General features: G+C 55.3%; 1 protein-coding gene across 1 annotated transcript in view; it reads left to right on the top strand.

Moving 5' to 3' along the window:
- The window catches only part of LOC133357406 (fibronectin type III domain-containing protein 3B-like), a 168,428-nt gene that overhangs the window by 140,865 nt on the left and 10,403 nt on the right, over positions 1 to 17,160 (top strand). The window contains 13 exon segments of the mRNA XM_061575325.1: positions 75 to 213; positions 507 to 578; positions 2,824 to 2,951; positions 3,734 to 3,839; positions 4,151 to 4,452; positions 4,828 to 4,941; positions 6,515 to 6,664; positions 7,918 to 8,061; positions 10,072 to 10,292; positions 12,017 to 12,277; positions 14,612 to 14,696; positions 14,698 to 14,779; positions 15,220 to 15,347. Of these exon segments, the coding sequence (XP_061431309.1) occupies positions 75 to 213; positions 507 to 578; positions 2,824 to 2,951; positions 3,734 to 3,839; positions 4,151 to 4,452; positions 4,828 to 4,941; positions 6,515 to 6,664; positions 7,918 to 8,061; positions 10,072 to 10,292; positions 12,017 to 12,277; positions 14,612 to 14,696; positions 14,698 to 14,779; positions 15,220 to 15,347 (1,932 nt within the window).

Here is a 17,160-nt window from a genome sequence, read left to right as displayed (position 1 = left end):
TAAACTCGACTCCACCCCCCCATAACCTCCCCCCTTCCTTCCCGTGCCCCCCCCCCGCCCCCCCCCCCGCCAAGTTGTTCTCGTGCTCGGTGGACGGACGCAGCTGCCCCAGCGACGTGGTGACGTTCAGCACGGCGCCCGACCGGCCCGGCCCGCCCGCCCGGCTGCACGCTCGTGGCGACGCGACGGCCCACGGATTCACCGCCGCCTGGGGTGAGCGCCAGTGGGGGGGGAGGGGGGGGGGGGGGCGACTGCGCCGCCTCTGCCGCCAGCGCAAGCGGCGCCGTCGTCATCATCGCCATCATCATCTTCGTCATTGTCATCAGCAGCTTCGGCACTGCCAGCTGCACCGCCACAAGCGGTTGCAAGCGACGGCAACATCAGCAGCAGCACAAACACCAGCAGCCCACCATCGTTAGCATCACCATATGCAGCAGCAGCAGCATCATCAGCAGCAGCAGTTTGCAGCTCGCGTGCCCTCTGACCGCGTGGCTGTGCGTCTGTAGATCCACCCAAGGAGAACGGCGGTGCGGACGTGATGCGCTACCAGCTGGAGATGGCCGAGGGCAGCGCCAGCGGTGAGCGGATTTTGATCATTTCCCGCCCCCATGTTTTGTTGTTTTTTTTTGCCCGCGTGCTCCCTGGGGATGGAGACCTCCTCCTCTTTCAAGGGTGCCCAGGGTGTCCGCTGAACGCATACATAACCTCGGCGCGGTACCCGGGCTAGGCTGGCGGGGGCCTCATCCGGTGGCGGGGATTGCAACTTGTACGTCTGGACCCTGCGGCAGACAAGGAAGAGTGCCCAACGGGTGTGGCGTCGAAGTGGTCACGTTTTACGTTTTTGCCCGTGATCGTCGCACACGAGACGGCAAGCGTGGAACGTTCGCCCGACGTGAAGACCGACGGCACGAGCCCACAACCTTGGCACGTTTACTGGGTTGGTGGTGCTGCCTACTTGGGTGGCCATGATCTCGCTACTGAGAATCGCCTTCCGCAAGATCTTTCTGAACAACGAGAGTAAGAAAACACTCAGCGGTTACCGCCGGTGGCACACGGCAAGAAGAACACCACCACGTGCGGCCAGCGATGACGACACGGGATGTGCCGGATGCGGTGGTGACCGCACCGACCCCATTCGCTTGTAAATCAACCTGCGGATTCAGCCGACACGGCCTCCCCCTCACCCCCCCCACCTCCTCCTCCACCACTCCCACTTCCCCCTCACCCCCACCTCCTCCCCAACTTCCCCCTCACCCCCCACCTCCACCTCCCCCTCACTCCCCCCCCCCACCTCCTCCCCCTCATCCCCACCTCCTCCCCCACTTCCCCCTCACCCCACCTCCTCCCCCACTTCCCCCTCACCCCCCACCTCCTCCTCCACTTCCCCCTCACCCCCCACCTCCTCCTCCACTTCCCCCTCACCCCCCACCTCTTCTTTCCCCTCATCCTCCACATCTGCCTCCTCCTCATCCTCCTCCCTCATTCTGCTCCTCCCTCTCCCGCCCGCCCCCCGACTCTTCCGCTGCCGTTGCCTGGCAACCCCGTCCGGGCTCCCTCTCCGTCCCGCACCCCAAGGCGCTGAAGGTCGAGGGTTAAATGCCCCCGCGGGATGGAGCCTCCACCGATCCTACCTGTGGCAATTAAGTCGTGATTAACCGTCGCGGGGGGGCAGGTCCCCGGATTCCAGGAATCGCTGGTCGACATGTGGCGTGACTGCACTTGTAATTGTGCTCGAGTGATGCCGAGCCTCTCGTGGGTAATTGGGCCGATTAAGGAGGCGCCCTGCTTTGGAAAATGGCTGTTCCCGTGCCTTCTGATTCCTTCCACTGCTTTGTGGAAACGGAATGTGGAAAACTGTCTTGTTTTGGCCAGAGTGTCTCGGTTGTGCGTCTTGGTCTTGGGCGTATGGGGAGCGGGAGGGGTCAGCGCTACGCTACGCAACGAACCTGCCCACCCGGGTTCGATTCCCGCTGACGGCCAACACCGGTGACGATCATTTGGGCCTCCCCTATCGTTGACTCGGCCTCAAATGAGTACCTGGTGCGGTGTGTAAACATCGCCACTGGGGAGGCAACGCCGGCCCGGCGTGGTGCTGGCCACCCACCCCCTCGTGTGCCGTGCCGACCTTCATAGGTGCTACTCGCTAACAGCCCTCGCCCCAACAGTCCGCGTGTGTGTGTCTAGGAGTAACTCACACTTTACCCCACCCATCACGTGGCATTGCCCATCCACTGACTGTCCTGTAGCCGTTTATAATGCTGGATGGACAGAGGTGGAAATATTTTACAAACTGCCCGAATTGTTTCAACTGCCGCCCATCCCGGGAGATTGAACCCGCGACCTCCAGTGGGATTCACCGTGACTTCAGCATTGTAACTTCCCTGACAATGGCTTAGGAGTCACACAAAACACGACTAAGCCGCTCGTGGCTGCTGCTTCTCTATAATTGTCGGAGCTTATGATGTTTTAATCTCTCTTAAAGAAATACAAAATGTTTACACAGACGTGTGATTCGACGTAGCTGGCTGTTGAGTGAGATGGTGAGAGAGAGATAGTGAGAGAGAGAGATGGGTGAGTGTGTGGGCGAGTGAATAGGTGAGCGAGCTGATGAGTGAGTGAATCAATGAGCGACAGATCTGGTGAGTAGATGGGCGAGCAAGCTAGCTGGCGAGTGAGTGGGCGAGTGAACTGACTGGTGATTGAATGGGTGAGCGACCTTGTGGGTGAATGAGCGAGCGAGCTGCCTGGTGAGTGAATCCTCGAGCGAGCTGGCGTCTCTCTGCACGGTGCTAGAGCGTTGGCCCTCGCCTTGTGTGCCATCAGCAGGGGTGGTGGGCGACTGGCGCGTGGTCTACACTGGTCTGGACCGTGAGCACGCGTTCACCACGGCCTCCCCGGGCTCCCTCTACCGTCTCCGCGTGACCTGCGTGACCGCGGGTGGCACCAGCCAAGTAACTCCCCCCCCCCCACCCCCACACATGGCTTGTGAACTATGACCTTGTCGTATCACCGTGACCCTGTCATCCCGCATGCCCCCACCCCCTAACGAACCTCACGTGATTTCCATTCATCATGCGCCAGTTAATCTTCATTATCGTCACCAGGATGGGTGGCCTTCATCCACTGCTAGATGAAGACCGCCCATCCACACACACCGACCAACCCGTCCACGAACCCGACTCAGATTGCCGCTTTCGGCCAATATCGGCGATCAATAGAATAGCTGATCCGGTTTTGGGCCTCCCCTAGCTTAACTCAGCCTTAAATGGGTACCTAGTGCAGTGTGTAAACATCAGCAGTGGGGAGACGATCAGGCTTGGTGCTCACCACACCACCCACCTTCTCAGTGTTGGCCTTCATAGGTTATGCTCGCTATAACAGAATTTGCCCAAGCAGTCTGTTAAGGCTACGCAGGGGGGGGGGGATCTTTGTCTTTGTGTGTCTCTGCCTCCATGCCGAGCGGTACTGTAGCTGCTAGCGCGCTGCACTGCGATCCCGGAGAAACGAGTTCAGTTCCCGCTCACGGTCACCGATGACGATTAATCTGAACCGGTCCTGGGCCCTCTCTACCCTCGGTCAAGCTCGGCTTCGAATGAGCACCTGGTGGTGGTGTGGAGTGAGCGGTGTCACTTCGGGGCGGCCAAAGGGCGATGCAGTTGTTGACGCTGGCCGCACCGATCCCAAAGGTCACACGGTCGGGGTGCATCTTTGTCTTTGTCCGTGCCGACGCCAGTGCTCCGAGGTGCTCGCCGTGGAGACGCCGGCGGTGGCGCCGGGCAAGTGCTGCCCCCCCGACCTCGCACGGGACCCCGAGCCCGAGCAGCTTCACCTGCGATGGGGTGAGCCTGGGGGATGCACGCGCACACCCACACCCCGACACGCGCGCCGACACGCACGCGTCCGTATGTCAATACGTACCCCCGTGCATCGATAAACGCACGGACGTATTTATCGACGCGAACGTGAACACGCATCTCGACCATACGTCGATCGTGTACATTGGCACGACGCGCTCGCGCGCATCGATCCCTTGAGACGTACACGCGCCGCTGGCGGTCGCGGCCGGGCTACCAACGGGGCCCGCACGAGGGTCGGGTTGTATTTGGCGCGAGCCGGTAACGAGCGGCGTCTCCCTGTGCCGCCGTCACAGCCGCGCCCGGCCACGACGGCGGGGCGCCCGTCAGCTGCTACCGCCTGGAAATGCGGCCCGTGGCGCCCGTCTCGGAGGACGAGGAGGGCGACGACGACGACGACGGTGACGACGGCGATGACGACGACGAGGCAGAGGAGGCGGCGGAGGGGCAGCAGAAGCAGCCGGCGGAGGCCGGAGCGGCGGAGGAGACGGACGACGCGGCGGCGGCGTACGTGGGCCCCGACACGGAGTGCGTGCTGGAGAGCCTCCTGCCGGGCCGCGTCTACACCGTGCGCGTGCGAGCCACCAACTCCGCCGGGGTCAGTGCCGACGGTCAACAGTCACCGTTCCGTGCGAGCGTGTGTGTCCGCGCGCGTCGATCAGTCCACGTCCGTTGGTTCTCTCTGTACGTTGAGGTACGTGTGCGCCTGTGTGCCCACGTGTCTGTTTATCATCTGCCTGTATATCCACTTGTACGCTCATCTGTGTACATGTATTACCAGTGTGTGTGTATATGTGCATACTCGGCTTACAATGAGTACCTGGTGCGGCGTGTAAACATCGCTCACTAAGGGAGACAAAGGCGGCCGGGCGTGTGCTCTCCCGGCCTCCATAGGTGCTCGCTAACAGCACTTGCCCCTAAAAGTCTGTTAAAGGCTACACCTTTGTCTTTGCATTGGCGGTGTATTCCACAGCACGGGGTGTTTTCTGAGTTCTCCGAGTTCCGGACCGCAGCCTCGTGTCCCGCACGCTGCTTGACGCCCGTCGTCACCTCCGTGCACGCCACCTGTGCCTCTGTGTGCTGGGAGGTGAGTGGGCTCCCTCCACTGCCCCCCCCTCGTCCCCCCCACCCCCCACTGCCCCCCCTTCGTACCCCCCCACCCGAGGCACTATAGGCCACAGTGCTTATCCTCCAGAGCCATCTTCTCCTGTACAACGTGGACACACGGGTGCCTGTGCCAATTTATTTCGAAATCCTCTCCCATGTCTCTCTTCCTCTGTCCGCGTATCTCCGTGTCTGTGTGTTGCTCTCTCTCTCTCTCTGTGGGGAGCGGTAGTGTTGTGGTGGTTTCCCTCACTGCGCTATGAACCTGGCGATCCGGGTTCACTTCCCGCTCACGACCAATAACGGTGACAAATATATGAACCGGTCTCGGTTTTAGGCCTCCCCTAGGTTGACTTGGCCTGAAATGAGTATCTGGTGCGGTGGTGTAAACATCGGCACTGGGGAGATGAAGGTGGCCGGGCGTGGTGTTGGTGCTCCCCAACAGCTCTTGCCCCAACAGTCCATTAAGGCTATATGGGGGATCTTTGTCTTTTGTGTCTCTCTGTACCATCAGGGCCACCACCTCATGCACAACATGGGCACGGGGTGCAACCCGTTTAGCTTCCCCACAATACTCTCCATCCCTCTTGTCTGTGTCTCTGTCTCCATGCATCGCCAGTCATCAGCCATTTGCCTTGCCACTGCTGAACGAAGGCCCTGCCTGCACCCATCAGTCTCCCCGTAATCCTGTGATGTAACCGCATCGACCCTTTTACCTGCGCCACTCGCACGACCTTCATTATTACCGTGATGAATGGCGGGCAGCGGCTTGCATCGTGAGCCGGGCGTGGTGGGGGCAGGTGTGGGCGGTGGGAGGCGTTCATCGGAGCCTGCGCTGTTTTTCCCATGCTCGCAAAGGCAGCCCCCATCGCGTGGTGAAATGAGCTCCCGTCGATAATGGAGAGAGAGAACAACAACAAGACGCTCCACGGCCGACCGTGTGCTCGCCCTCGCCCCCCACGCTAGCGCCCAGTGTTTACCATGGCCACTACGCTGGTGCCTCTCTCTCCCCGTGGTCCCGTGGATTTTTCTCCAGGTCCTCCGGTTTTTCCTTCCCACATTGAGAATCAACATCGCACGTTTAGAGTATTTGGCTGCGATACACGTGACATTTCCACGTGATAATCCACTTCGTTGAGCTGTCATTTGTGGCCAGGTCGATTCTGAAAAAAAGCTACATAGCTCAGTGGACCTTTCCCAGTCAAATAAAAACAAATAGTTTAGTTTAATAGTTTAACCCTTACTATAGCCCCAACCTTGGCTGTTACCACAGCTCAAACCGCTACTCAAATGCTACCCGTCTTTTACCGTGACAAACCCAAACTTGCTCACTCGCTCGCTCGTCCATCTATCCCTCGCTTACTCACTCACTGACTCCCTCACCCGTCCGTGTGTCGACCACTCGCAATGTTCTCCGTACAAACTGCATTCGCTCGCGAGTTTTTAACCTGGGGGTGGCCTCACTTGGAGACTCTGTGGCTTGGCTCTGCTCGGCCACTGTGAGGTTTTCATTTAAAGGGTCACTGTTCCCCCCCCCCCCCACCACGCCTTATAAGGAGACGGAGTGCAATGGAGCGGAGTGTTCCGAGTACCGCCTGGAGTGGCGTGGAACTGGGGATCTGTTCCGTCCCGTCTACTGCGGCCTCCAACGGAGCTACGAGGTGCACGGGCTGGTGCCCGCCACGCACTACTACTGCCGCGTGCAGGTGACTCACACACTGGCAGCTCGCTCACTCGCTCACTCAATGTCTCACCCGCAGACTCGCTCGTTAACTCGAGCAACACACTGGCTCAACTCTCGCCAACGCGTCCTCGGAACGCGCACGCTCGCTCACCAACAGATTCGGTCGCTACACCTACCGCCTATCTCACCTATAGCGCTCGCTCAACCGCGCGCGGACGCTCGCTCGCTCACTCGCTCACTCGCTCGCTCACCAACGTGCCCGTTTTATCCGCCGACACGCTCGCGAACTTGCGCACGCGCTCGCTCGCCAAACGCAAGCGTAAGGCTGGATATTGCGCACCCTTGTTCTCGCACGCAACGTATACGCCGCGGATTCGCGACGCTCCAACCAAATCAATTTGAGGGATCTGTTACCTCGGAGCGTGCCGATGGCGGCCGCTGTGTTCACTCGTGAAGGTAATAACGCGGTAATGATTGCTTGCGACCTCTGGGGTGAGAGGTCAGTCTTTTGGCGCGAGGTTATGAGGTGGTGGTGGGGCGGAGGGGAGGGGAGGTACAGGGGGTGGGGGGGAAGGGGGTATGGGGTTTGAATGGGGTTCCGCTTGGGCAGCTTTTCCCGGTCGGAGGAAACATCCTGCGCCACGCTGTCGGGGCGAAAAGCATCTGCATATTTTCAAATAGTGGTCGTTGTGCTGGGTTCTGTCCCCAAGTTTTGCGCAACCCCCCCCCCCCCATGGTAAAGTTTTCCCGTTTTCTATATGTTAAGTACCTGATGGCACCACGACTCCCTGCCATGGTTCTGCTCGTAGTGGATAACGTTCACCAGAGTCATGGTTTCGCCCATCTCCATTACGGATGGATGGACGGACGGGTGGACAGACGAACCGGATGGCATTTACTACAAACCTCGGTTGGGAAAGCATTAAATTAAATATATCTCAATACCGGCGCAACGGGAGTGACAATGTGCCGGGATCGATGCTGCAGGTTGTGCTTGGACGCGATCCGTCCGTTGCGCGTTTTTTGTTGTTGATTTCGTCGGACGCGAGGTCGTGGCCCCGGCCGCCGCCGCCACGATCGGCGCATTTCTATAAATCCGCGCGCCGCCCGTCAAACCACGTAGGGACGAACAAACGCATGAATTGTTTTCTGTCGGCATGTGTATCAAAAGGTTTATTCTTTCATTTTGCGCTGTGTTTTACGATTATGATTTCACATTTATTTATTTCCGCCCCCCTCCCCCCCCAAACCACCTTTCATCTGCAACTTGTCGAGGCGGTGAATGCGGTGGGGCCGGGTCCTTTCAGCACCGAGGGCGTCTACGTCACTCCGGCCTGGGTGCCTGGCGCGGTTCCGTCACTCCGCCTGATGGACCCAGAGGAGGAGAAGTTGGGGTCTGCGGAGGGAGCGTCGCCGGAGGTATGGCCGACCTCGCCCCTCGTCAACCCAAATTGAAAACATTATGTGCTCGTGACAAAACACACAGGTCCCCCGTGTAGCCATACAGACTGTTGGGGCGAGCGCTGTGAGGGCCGGAACACCGCACGAGGATGTGGTGGTGTGGCCAGAACCACGCCCGTCCTCATTTTGCCTTTCCAGTGCCGACGTTCACGCATTGCACCGCGTGTTCATTTATGGCCGAGTCAACCTAATGGAGACCCAGGACCACTCCGATGTTAACTTTGAGCAGGAATCGAACCGTTGGCAGGTTCAATAGCGTTGGTGTTGCAACCATTGCACCACCGCTGCACTCGATGCACCGGCGAGACAGCAGCGAGGGGATGCTCGCACCAAGCCCAACCAGCGATATCAGCGAGTCGTCACGAGTCTCAAGACTCTTCTCCAGGAAGAGTCCTGTAAAGTTTATTTTTTTTACCAGTATGTGGTGACAGCTGCTGTGTTTTTCCCTCAATTAAGTACAGGGAAACCTGGCCACATGCCCACATACGTCTGTATCGACCGCGCGTGTCGGCTATACGCACAGTTTACTGAATGAGGTCTGCTTTCCGGAACGCGGGGGCGTGACGCTTCGCCCCCGACGTGTTTTTACGCTGCTATAACAAGCAGTGTATATGCATACGTTACCCCCCCCCCCACCCTCTGGCCCTCACACCTGATTGGCTCACAAGAGATGACATCACACTCTTAGGTTTTTTTGGTAAAGTCACGTAGGTAAAAAATAAAATTAAAAGTTAATCAAAGTAATAATGGAAATAAAATAAAATAATAAATCACGACCTTTCGGAGGCAACACAAGTCTTCGTCATCAGGTGGGACCGTCACAGCTAAAATTACTGCATCAGTAATCAAGGCAGTAATTTAGAGTATGAATCCTTGCAGTCACGAAAGCTTCATATCTAGAAAAAAAAAGATGACATCACATCTATCCCTCTATTGAAGACTGAAACAGGAGGAGGATTTTTCCACAGATCTGGCTGTCACCTGATAATTCTGGTTGTATTTACTGGCGAAACGTCGTACTCGAATTGTAAATGTTGTGGGTTTACTCTCCAACACACCGGTGTGCTGTACTCGTAACGAATTGGCATGTTTTGTTTAAATGACAAACCTTACCATCTCTGAATCACAACACGCTGGGCGCTTGCTCGACAGCAAGGGGGTAGCGCATTGGGAAAATGGAAACTGACTCTGGGCATCCCTTAGTGCAAATAACAAGGGCGGAAATTGTGAAAAATTAGTTGAACAAAGAGGCAGGAGGTGATCATTTCAGACCCAGGGAACACAAAGCCACCTTTTTTCCCCATAAGGTCCTATGATTTGTCAAACACAGTTTTGCCCAATGCGGCATTTTCCAGGAGTGTAACCTCCTGGTTGTTCGGCGAGGTTTTCCGGCAGCGTGGAGTCTTTTTAAATCCTTTATATTAAGTTTGCTTGCTTGCTTGCTTATGACCGTGCAAATCTTTCGGTCGTTTTTTAACCCACTTCCCGTGATCCAATCGAGCTGACATTTTGCACACAGATTCGTTGTGCGTGACAATTCATTTTCGTGAAAAAATTTTTTCCAACATTTTACACTGTTCAGGGAATTTTTTAAAATATTTAATTACCAATTGTTTAATGCTGCCAGACAATCATCTGAGCCATAGGTGGCAGCCATCTCAAGCCGCCCCGATGCCACGCATATAAAGGATTTAGAGTGAAAAACTTTGTTTTTATGGGTTATACTTGTTTTCAACTTTGACAAGTTTGTGCCATGATGCCGGCCCTCAACGCTCGTTTTTGAATTCCATCACGGGATCCAGAACTTCTCCCTTGAACCAGACAGAGCGCGTATTTTATGGTTAACACACCCACACTATTAACCACGTGTTAATTTTATAACCTAAACGTTCATGGGCCTTCGCTTAAACTGTCACACCCGTTTCAACTTGAGGCAATTAGGTAATAGCTACCCATGTTGCATTGCAGGTTGAGTCTCAGGCTTCACCACCCTCCACCTGCCTATTGGCCGGCTGGGAGGCTCCGCCCTCCAATGGCGCACCGATCCTGGGATACACCCTACACCTGACTGGCCGAGGACAGATGGAGGGGGAAGGGTCAGCGGAGAAGGCGTGGCCACTGCTGTCCGTTAGGGGCGGAGCCAACACACGTCACGTGATACGAAACCTGCAACCGGACAACGAGTACAGGTACAATACAATATCATCGTCGTTATTGGCCATGATCAATCCACTGCTGGATGAAAGGCTCCCTTATTGTAGTAATCATGTGTACCGGGACTCCTCTACTTATGAACATTCGACTTGCGAACTTTCAGAGATACGAACACACTTGTCCGTATGTCCAGTTGCCTGTTCGGTGTCATTACTCAGCATTCCCAGCATTTCTGCCTAGGCCGCTGCCATCGTCTGTTGTTGTGTTGTCGCTGTGCCGTTCACTACGACATTCTCCGCTTTTCACGAACATTATCAACCCCTATTGTGTTTCCATAAGAGTTGTGAATGTGTTGAGGGTGGTAGTAAGAACAACTAGTGGCATCTACATCTCCAGGAGATTAACTTTTAAAGCCATTCCCCGTGTTTAGTGTGCATGCCGTACAACACGTTTAAAAGTTGCACTTACAAACAAATCGACTTACGAACACACCTGAAACCTAACTAGTTCGTAAGTAGAGGAGTCCCTATAAAGCGAATGGGGCTACCTGAGAATTGGGTGGGGTTGCTTAAGCAGTGGGTGGAGCTACCCAAGTAGTGGGCAGGGGCTATGTGAGTAGTGGGTGTGGCTACACGAGCAGTAGGCTGGGAGACTCACTGTGGGTGGCTATATGACATGGGGGGTGGGGGGTGGGGGGGTGACAGAGGAAGAAGGGAAAGCCAGCTCGTCATGTGTCCCAGCTAAGTCTCCCATAACTCGGTTGCCGTCTTGGAATTTCCATTGGTTCGTAAACAGTTTCAACACCCCATCAGATATTGTCGCGAGCTGCAACTGAAATAAAGTTCATCTTCTTGGTTCTTTCGGTAAAGTCACGTAGAATGGAAATAATAAAATAATAAAAATAAAACATAATAAAATAATTCTCACGACGTTTCGGCCACAACGCAAGCAGCCGTCCTCAGGTGGAGAACAGGTCTGTCGAGAAGACATTCTACGTGACTTTACCGAAAGAACCAAGAAGATGAATCCCTGCAGTCATGAAAGCTTTAAATTGTAAAATGAAATAAAGTTATCCATTATCCGTGCCCTGGCCGCTTTGTGTTCTATCTTCACTCATTTTCCCATCATGACCTCTCCCTCTCCTCGCATTTCTCCTCTGCCCCGATCCCAACACCGCCCGTCTCTCCCCCCTCACCCTCTGCCCACGCCCCGGCTATTGTCGATCTTTGCCCTTTCGTCTCCAATCCTGCGTCGCCGCCAATTACACCGCATCTCACTCCTCCGCGGCGACCTCTCGCACCTTCATCACTCATCCCGCTCCTTCATCGACTGTCTGCCAGTGTCCATCTGTCTGTTCCCTCTGTTCCATCTGTCCGTTTGTTACTAACATTCCATCTGTCGTCCGTCCATCCATCCGTCCATCTCTACCATTTGTCCATCTGTTCTCTCTGTTTAATTGTTTCCATCAGTTTCATCGATCCATTCCATCTGCCGGTCTTTTCCATCTGTCATCTATCTGGCGATCCGTTGGTCTATTCGTCTGCCTGCACGATTTGTTCCGTACTTCCATCGGACCATCTGTCTATCCGTTCGTCCATCCATCTGTTGCGTTCATGCGTTCCATGCACTCCGTACGTCTATCCGTTCTAGCCACTCCGTCCGTCGGTCTGTCCATCCTTCCGTTTATCCGTCCCGTTCGTCCATTCGTTCCACACTTTTGACTTTTGACCCGTCCCGTTTCTGCCCGTCCCGCCCTCAGCGTGCGCGTGCAGGCCGTGAACGCCCTGGGCGCGGGGCCGCTGGGAGCCCGTGCCGTGGGCCGAACGAGGCCCCAGCCGCCGGCGCCTCCGCGCCTCGAGTGCGCCCCACCGGGACCCCACAGCCTCAAGCTGCGCTGGGGCGAGAGCCTGGGCCGCCCGGCCACCGGAGGGGCGGCCGCCGCGGCCGTGGCAGTGGCGGCGGGAGGGTCGATGGCGGAGCCCACGCACTACGTGCTGGCCGCGGAGGACACGCAGGGCAGGTGCGTCCAGGGAGGATGGCTCGAGCCAATAGTCGCGACGATACGACGCCGTATTGTGTGGCCGTCCGGAAGGCGTCGCTTTTCCCCATTGCCGGTGGTGGCCGCAAGCGCGTTCCCGCCCTGGCTGTCGAACGAGTGCCCGGTGTTGTTGTGGTTGGGAGATGGCGGCGGTGTGGTGCACTGAATTGGCTTCTCTCGATCTTCTTAGTGTTTTCTTCGACTTGAACTATGATGTTTGTGGTGTTCCAGTGCCTTGAGTACCTGGTAGAAAAGCGCTCTAGGAATGTATTGTTGTGTTTTGAATTTAGAGTATGTGGCTGCTATACATTTCCATGTGATAAGCCACTTCGTTAAGCTATCATTTGTAACCAGGTCACTTCTAAAAACGAGCTATATAGCTCAGTGGGCCTTACCTGGTAAAATAAAAAAAATAGTTAAGTCTAGAATGTATTATTTAGTGCAATAATCATGATTATTATGGTTTATGCCTTTGTCACTACTCGTTGAGAGATTGAATGCAAAAACGTAGAGAGATGTGGAGTGACACAAAGAGAGACATGGAGAGAGACACAAATCATGAACATATCCCGCGAGCCATCGCAGCGCACTGCACAGGATTCATGATGGCCATGTCTAAGCACTGAGCTGGCATGGTGGAGACCCTGGGTTTTAGGCCCTGAGGCTGGGTGACTAATCTTTCGTGGGATTCATTATGGCTTTGTCAAATCCCTGAGCATATGCTACCAACACCGTTGGATTCACATTAGGTATTTGTTGTTGTAATGCTCTCTATCTCCAAGGGTTTTATTTTTAAATACATTTATATTCATACGTTTACACATGCTTGTACGTAGTTAATCCAATCACTGCAATTTACAAAATGCTAGACCCAGCACAGAAGCTGATTTTCGTCGCTCCATCTCCGTCTCAGACGCATCCCCCCCCCCCTCCTCTTTCCGTTTCCCAGTACCCACCTCTTTTGTATTCTTCAAGCAGCACTCATTCAGTTCCTCCATCCGCTATCTCAAATCAAACTGCAATATCATCCAGTAGTGGATTGACAAAGAACCGCAAATGATGTTGTTTGTTTACTTGTGTGTTGTGTGTGCAGTGTCTTGGGGAGCGGTAGTGTAGCGGTTAATGCACCACGCTACAAACCTGGCAAACTCAGTTGGATTCTCGCTCACGGTCAACACCAGTGACGATTATCTGAACCGGTCCTGTGCCTCCGTAGGTCGACTCGGCCTCAAATGAGAACCTGGTACGATGTGTAAGCATCACCACAGGGGAGACAAAGGCAATATTAAACTGTTAAAATCTTTATAGCCCATCGGATTCCTCCAGCGGCGATAAATATTCTGATTCTGAAATATTCTTTGGCGCGCCGATCAGTCGCCCATCCTTGCCCGTCGGCCGTCGTGCCTTGTGGCCATGACGTGTCCTGCCCCAAGGCTGCTTACTTTCCTTAAGTCAATACGTCTCTAATTTGTGCTTATTTTCCAACCCCCACGTTTTCCTCCGTCGGCGTTATTCGCGGCGTTGTGCATCTTTCATCCACGCTTCCGCCCCCCTTCGCTCTCGTTAACCTTGTCGTCGCGTGTTCGTTTTCCCCGACGCGGTTCGTCAAGAGCTTGTAAATTTTTAACGCAATGAAATATCTCACTGTGGTTACGGCCATTGCACTGGTGACAGGCGGGCGGCGAAAAGCAATACTCTTTATTTCGTAATGGCAAAGAGGAGAGAGAGAAAAATCCGGCCTCGCGTTTCCCACCGAAGCCTTCCGTGTTGGCCGTGCGTGCGTCGCCCTCCAGAAAGAATTGTTGCCCCCCCCCCCCCCCTTGTTTGCACTCCCCAATATTGCCGAGTTTGCCGAGCATGGCTCCTCGAGCTTGAGCGGTCGCGTCGCCGGCGTGCTTAGTGAGCGCGGGGCTTTGCGTGCATCTCTGTCACGCAGTTGTGAACCGAGAGCAGGCGCAGCACCTGCTGTGAGGTGTGCGTGTGTGTTTACGTGTGTGGGGAGCGGTAGTGTCGAAGCCAGCGCGCTCCGTTACGAACCTGGCGACCCGGGTTCGATTTCTACTCACGGCCAACACCAGTGGCGATTATCTGAAGCGGTCCTGGGCCTCCCCTAGGTCAACTTGGTGCGGTGTGTAAACATCGCCACTGGGGAGACAAAGGCAGCCGGGCGTGGTGCTGGCCACCCACCCCCTCGTGTGCTGTACCGGCCTTCATACGCGCTACTCGCCTAACAGCAATCGCCCCAAAAGTCTATTAATGACGATGGTGTGGTGCTTCTACCCTCCGCCCCCCCTCCGCCCCCCCGTGGGTGTGCAGACTGACCGTTGTCTACTCGGGGCCCTGCCACACGTACAAGGTGCAGAGGCTGCAGGAGAGCACCGAGTACAGGTTCCGCATCCAGGGCCTCCAACCAGGCCGGCCGGGGCCCGTACTCCCAACTCCACAGCTTCACCACCGGCAAGGCCATCCCCCCCGCGCCGAAAGGTAGAACCGCGGCGCGCGTATCGGCGGGAGCTCGCGGGGACTTGGGGCGCGTTTTGGGCTATCTCGCCAGAAATGATTGTCGGGCGCGCCACCGCGTACGCTCCACCGTGGTGGCGCTGTACGCTCGTTGTTTTGCGAGCGTCCCTAAACCCGCGCGGGCCCCCCCCCCCCCCCCGCACCCCCGCACGCGGCCGTACGGGATTTTGAGGCAAGAGCCGTTTGCGAGCGTCCACGAAGATGCAACGGGGAGAGGGAGGAGGACCACGGGGAGAGGAGTAGTGAGATGAGAACGGGAGATGGTAGGCAGAAGCAAAGTCCGTTGAGAATGTGCCAAAGACGGTGGCGGCGAGCGCAATGATGGCGGCGACGATGCTCATGATGGTGACGTTGATGACGACGTTGACGCTGCTGGCCACTCCGCACCCTCCCCCCCCCCCCAGCTCCACGCGTGACTCAGCTGGAGGGCAGCCGGTGCGAGGTCTCCTGGGACCCCGTGCCCCCCATGAGCGGTGACCCCCTCCTCTACTGCCTCTACCTCCACAGCCCCCGCGACTCCGAGTACAAGCAGGTACTTTGCTCCCCCCACGTGCTCTGATTGGCTGCGTACGTTGTCCACCTGGCAGTAGCATTGGGTTGATGAGTACAGTGAAGGCTGTCGGCGGGTCATGGTGGCTGGGAGATGTTAACTACCTCGCCTGGCGCACAGGAGGTCGTGGGTTCCATCTCGACCCTGACGCCTGCTGTATATTTGGAGTGTGCGTGTCTCTCTCCCCGTGGTCACGTGGATTTTTCTTTCTCCAGGTCCTCCGGTTTTTCCCTCCACATTAAGAAATATGCTTTCAGATTACTTGGCTGCTCTAAATTTCCACACAACGATAAGCCACTTCGTTGAGCTATAATTTGTGGCCAGATCACTGCTGAAAAAGAGCTACATAGCTCAGTGGGCCTTACCCGGTAAAATAAAAAAACGTCGCATGTTATTATGACACCCGTTTACCCACGAAAGCATCATTAATATTAATAATAATTTACATTTCTTAAGGCACATTTCATCTGTAGATCCCAATGCACCGTGTATGATGGAACACAGGAAATTAACAGAACCTGCAGGGTAAACGGCCAGAACTAGGGAGGTAGAGGCCATTCTAAAGCGGTGAGTTTTCAAGACTGACTGAAATATATCGAACGACTCTGATTTTATTTTTAGCAAACGCAAAGCAATCCAAAGCTTGGGAGCTGCACCGGCAAAAGCCCAATCACCCCGGCACACAATGAGCCTTGACCACGGAGTGCTTAGAAGAAGGCGCTTCGAATATCTCGGGGAACTCATTGGAGTCATCGAGATGGATCTCGGTTCCTTTACATATTGCGGGGCTCACCCATTGAGAGCCTTCTCGGCTAGCAGCAGGATCTTAGAGTCCACTCGGTATTTGACTGGTAGCCAATGCACAGACAAAAGAGCAGGTGAGTGTGATGTGCTGCTCGCGACACGGCGTGGCGCTTACGGACTCTAGCGGCCGCGTTCTGAACGAGCCACAGTCTAACCAGCACCTCACTCGGAATCCAGAATTGTACTGCGTTGCTGTAATCAAGTCGGGCGAACACAGACGCATGGTCCATAGTAGAGGATTTTGGGTTAGATCGCATAAATATAAATGTGTCATTAAACCCGCCACCACCCAACAGCCAATTAGGAAGGTTTGTCATGTGAACAAATGAAGCAGACGGTGCGTAGTAACTCTACGATTATTCCCCACGCGCCATTAACCTGGGCGGCCGCTAGAATCGAACCGTGAACCTCTTCAACAGCATTTGGTAGGGGTAAATTGTGGGTATGCCCACCTCCTCCGTACTAAAAGTCCACTGGAATATTCTAGCTGAAATAAAAGTGTTTCTATAGATTCTGTTATCATCAACGTAAACATCATAATCCATTCACGCAGCGTATATACAACATTTAACGACACATTTCTATGTGTATACATACACACACACGTCCTTGGGGCTGAGTGGTGGCAGAGTGGTTAACGCACTGCACCATGGAACCCGGTGCACCGACCTCGGTTCCCGGTCACAGCTGCCATCGGTGACGAGCGATATCTGAACCAGTCCCCGGCTGTGCCCACACTTCGACCACCTGCACTGACCAACGCAGCAAAGTATGGTCAAGCAACCCACACGACCGACACAGCGTTCCATCCAGCAGTGGACTGGCAAGGAACCGCACGATGTAGCGATATCATATTTTTTTGTAACCCCGATTGATCTGCAATCCACACGTCCTCTTCGTGCACCGATGCACGCCGCAGTCGCGGTTGGGTCGCAGAGAAAATACGAAAATCTCACTCCGTCTTCTCTCCTGCTGTGATTCTTGGCGCTCT

This window comes from Lethenteron reissneri, chromosome 58 (assembly GCF_015708825.2).
Source record: "Lethenteron reissneri isolate LAM-NWPU_2019-01 chromosome 58, ASM1570882v1, whole genome shotgun sequence".
Classification (NCBI taxonomy): Eukaryota; Metazoa; Chordata; class Hyperoartia; order Petromyzontiformes; family Petromyzontidae; genus Lethenteron; species Lethenteron reissneri.
The sequence above is the reverse complement of the archived record's forward strand: the minus strand, read 5'-3'. Positions and strand labels throughout refer to the sequence as shown.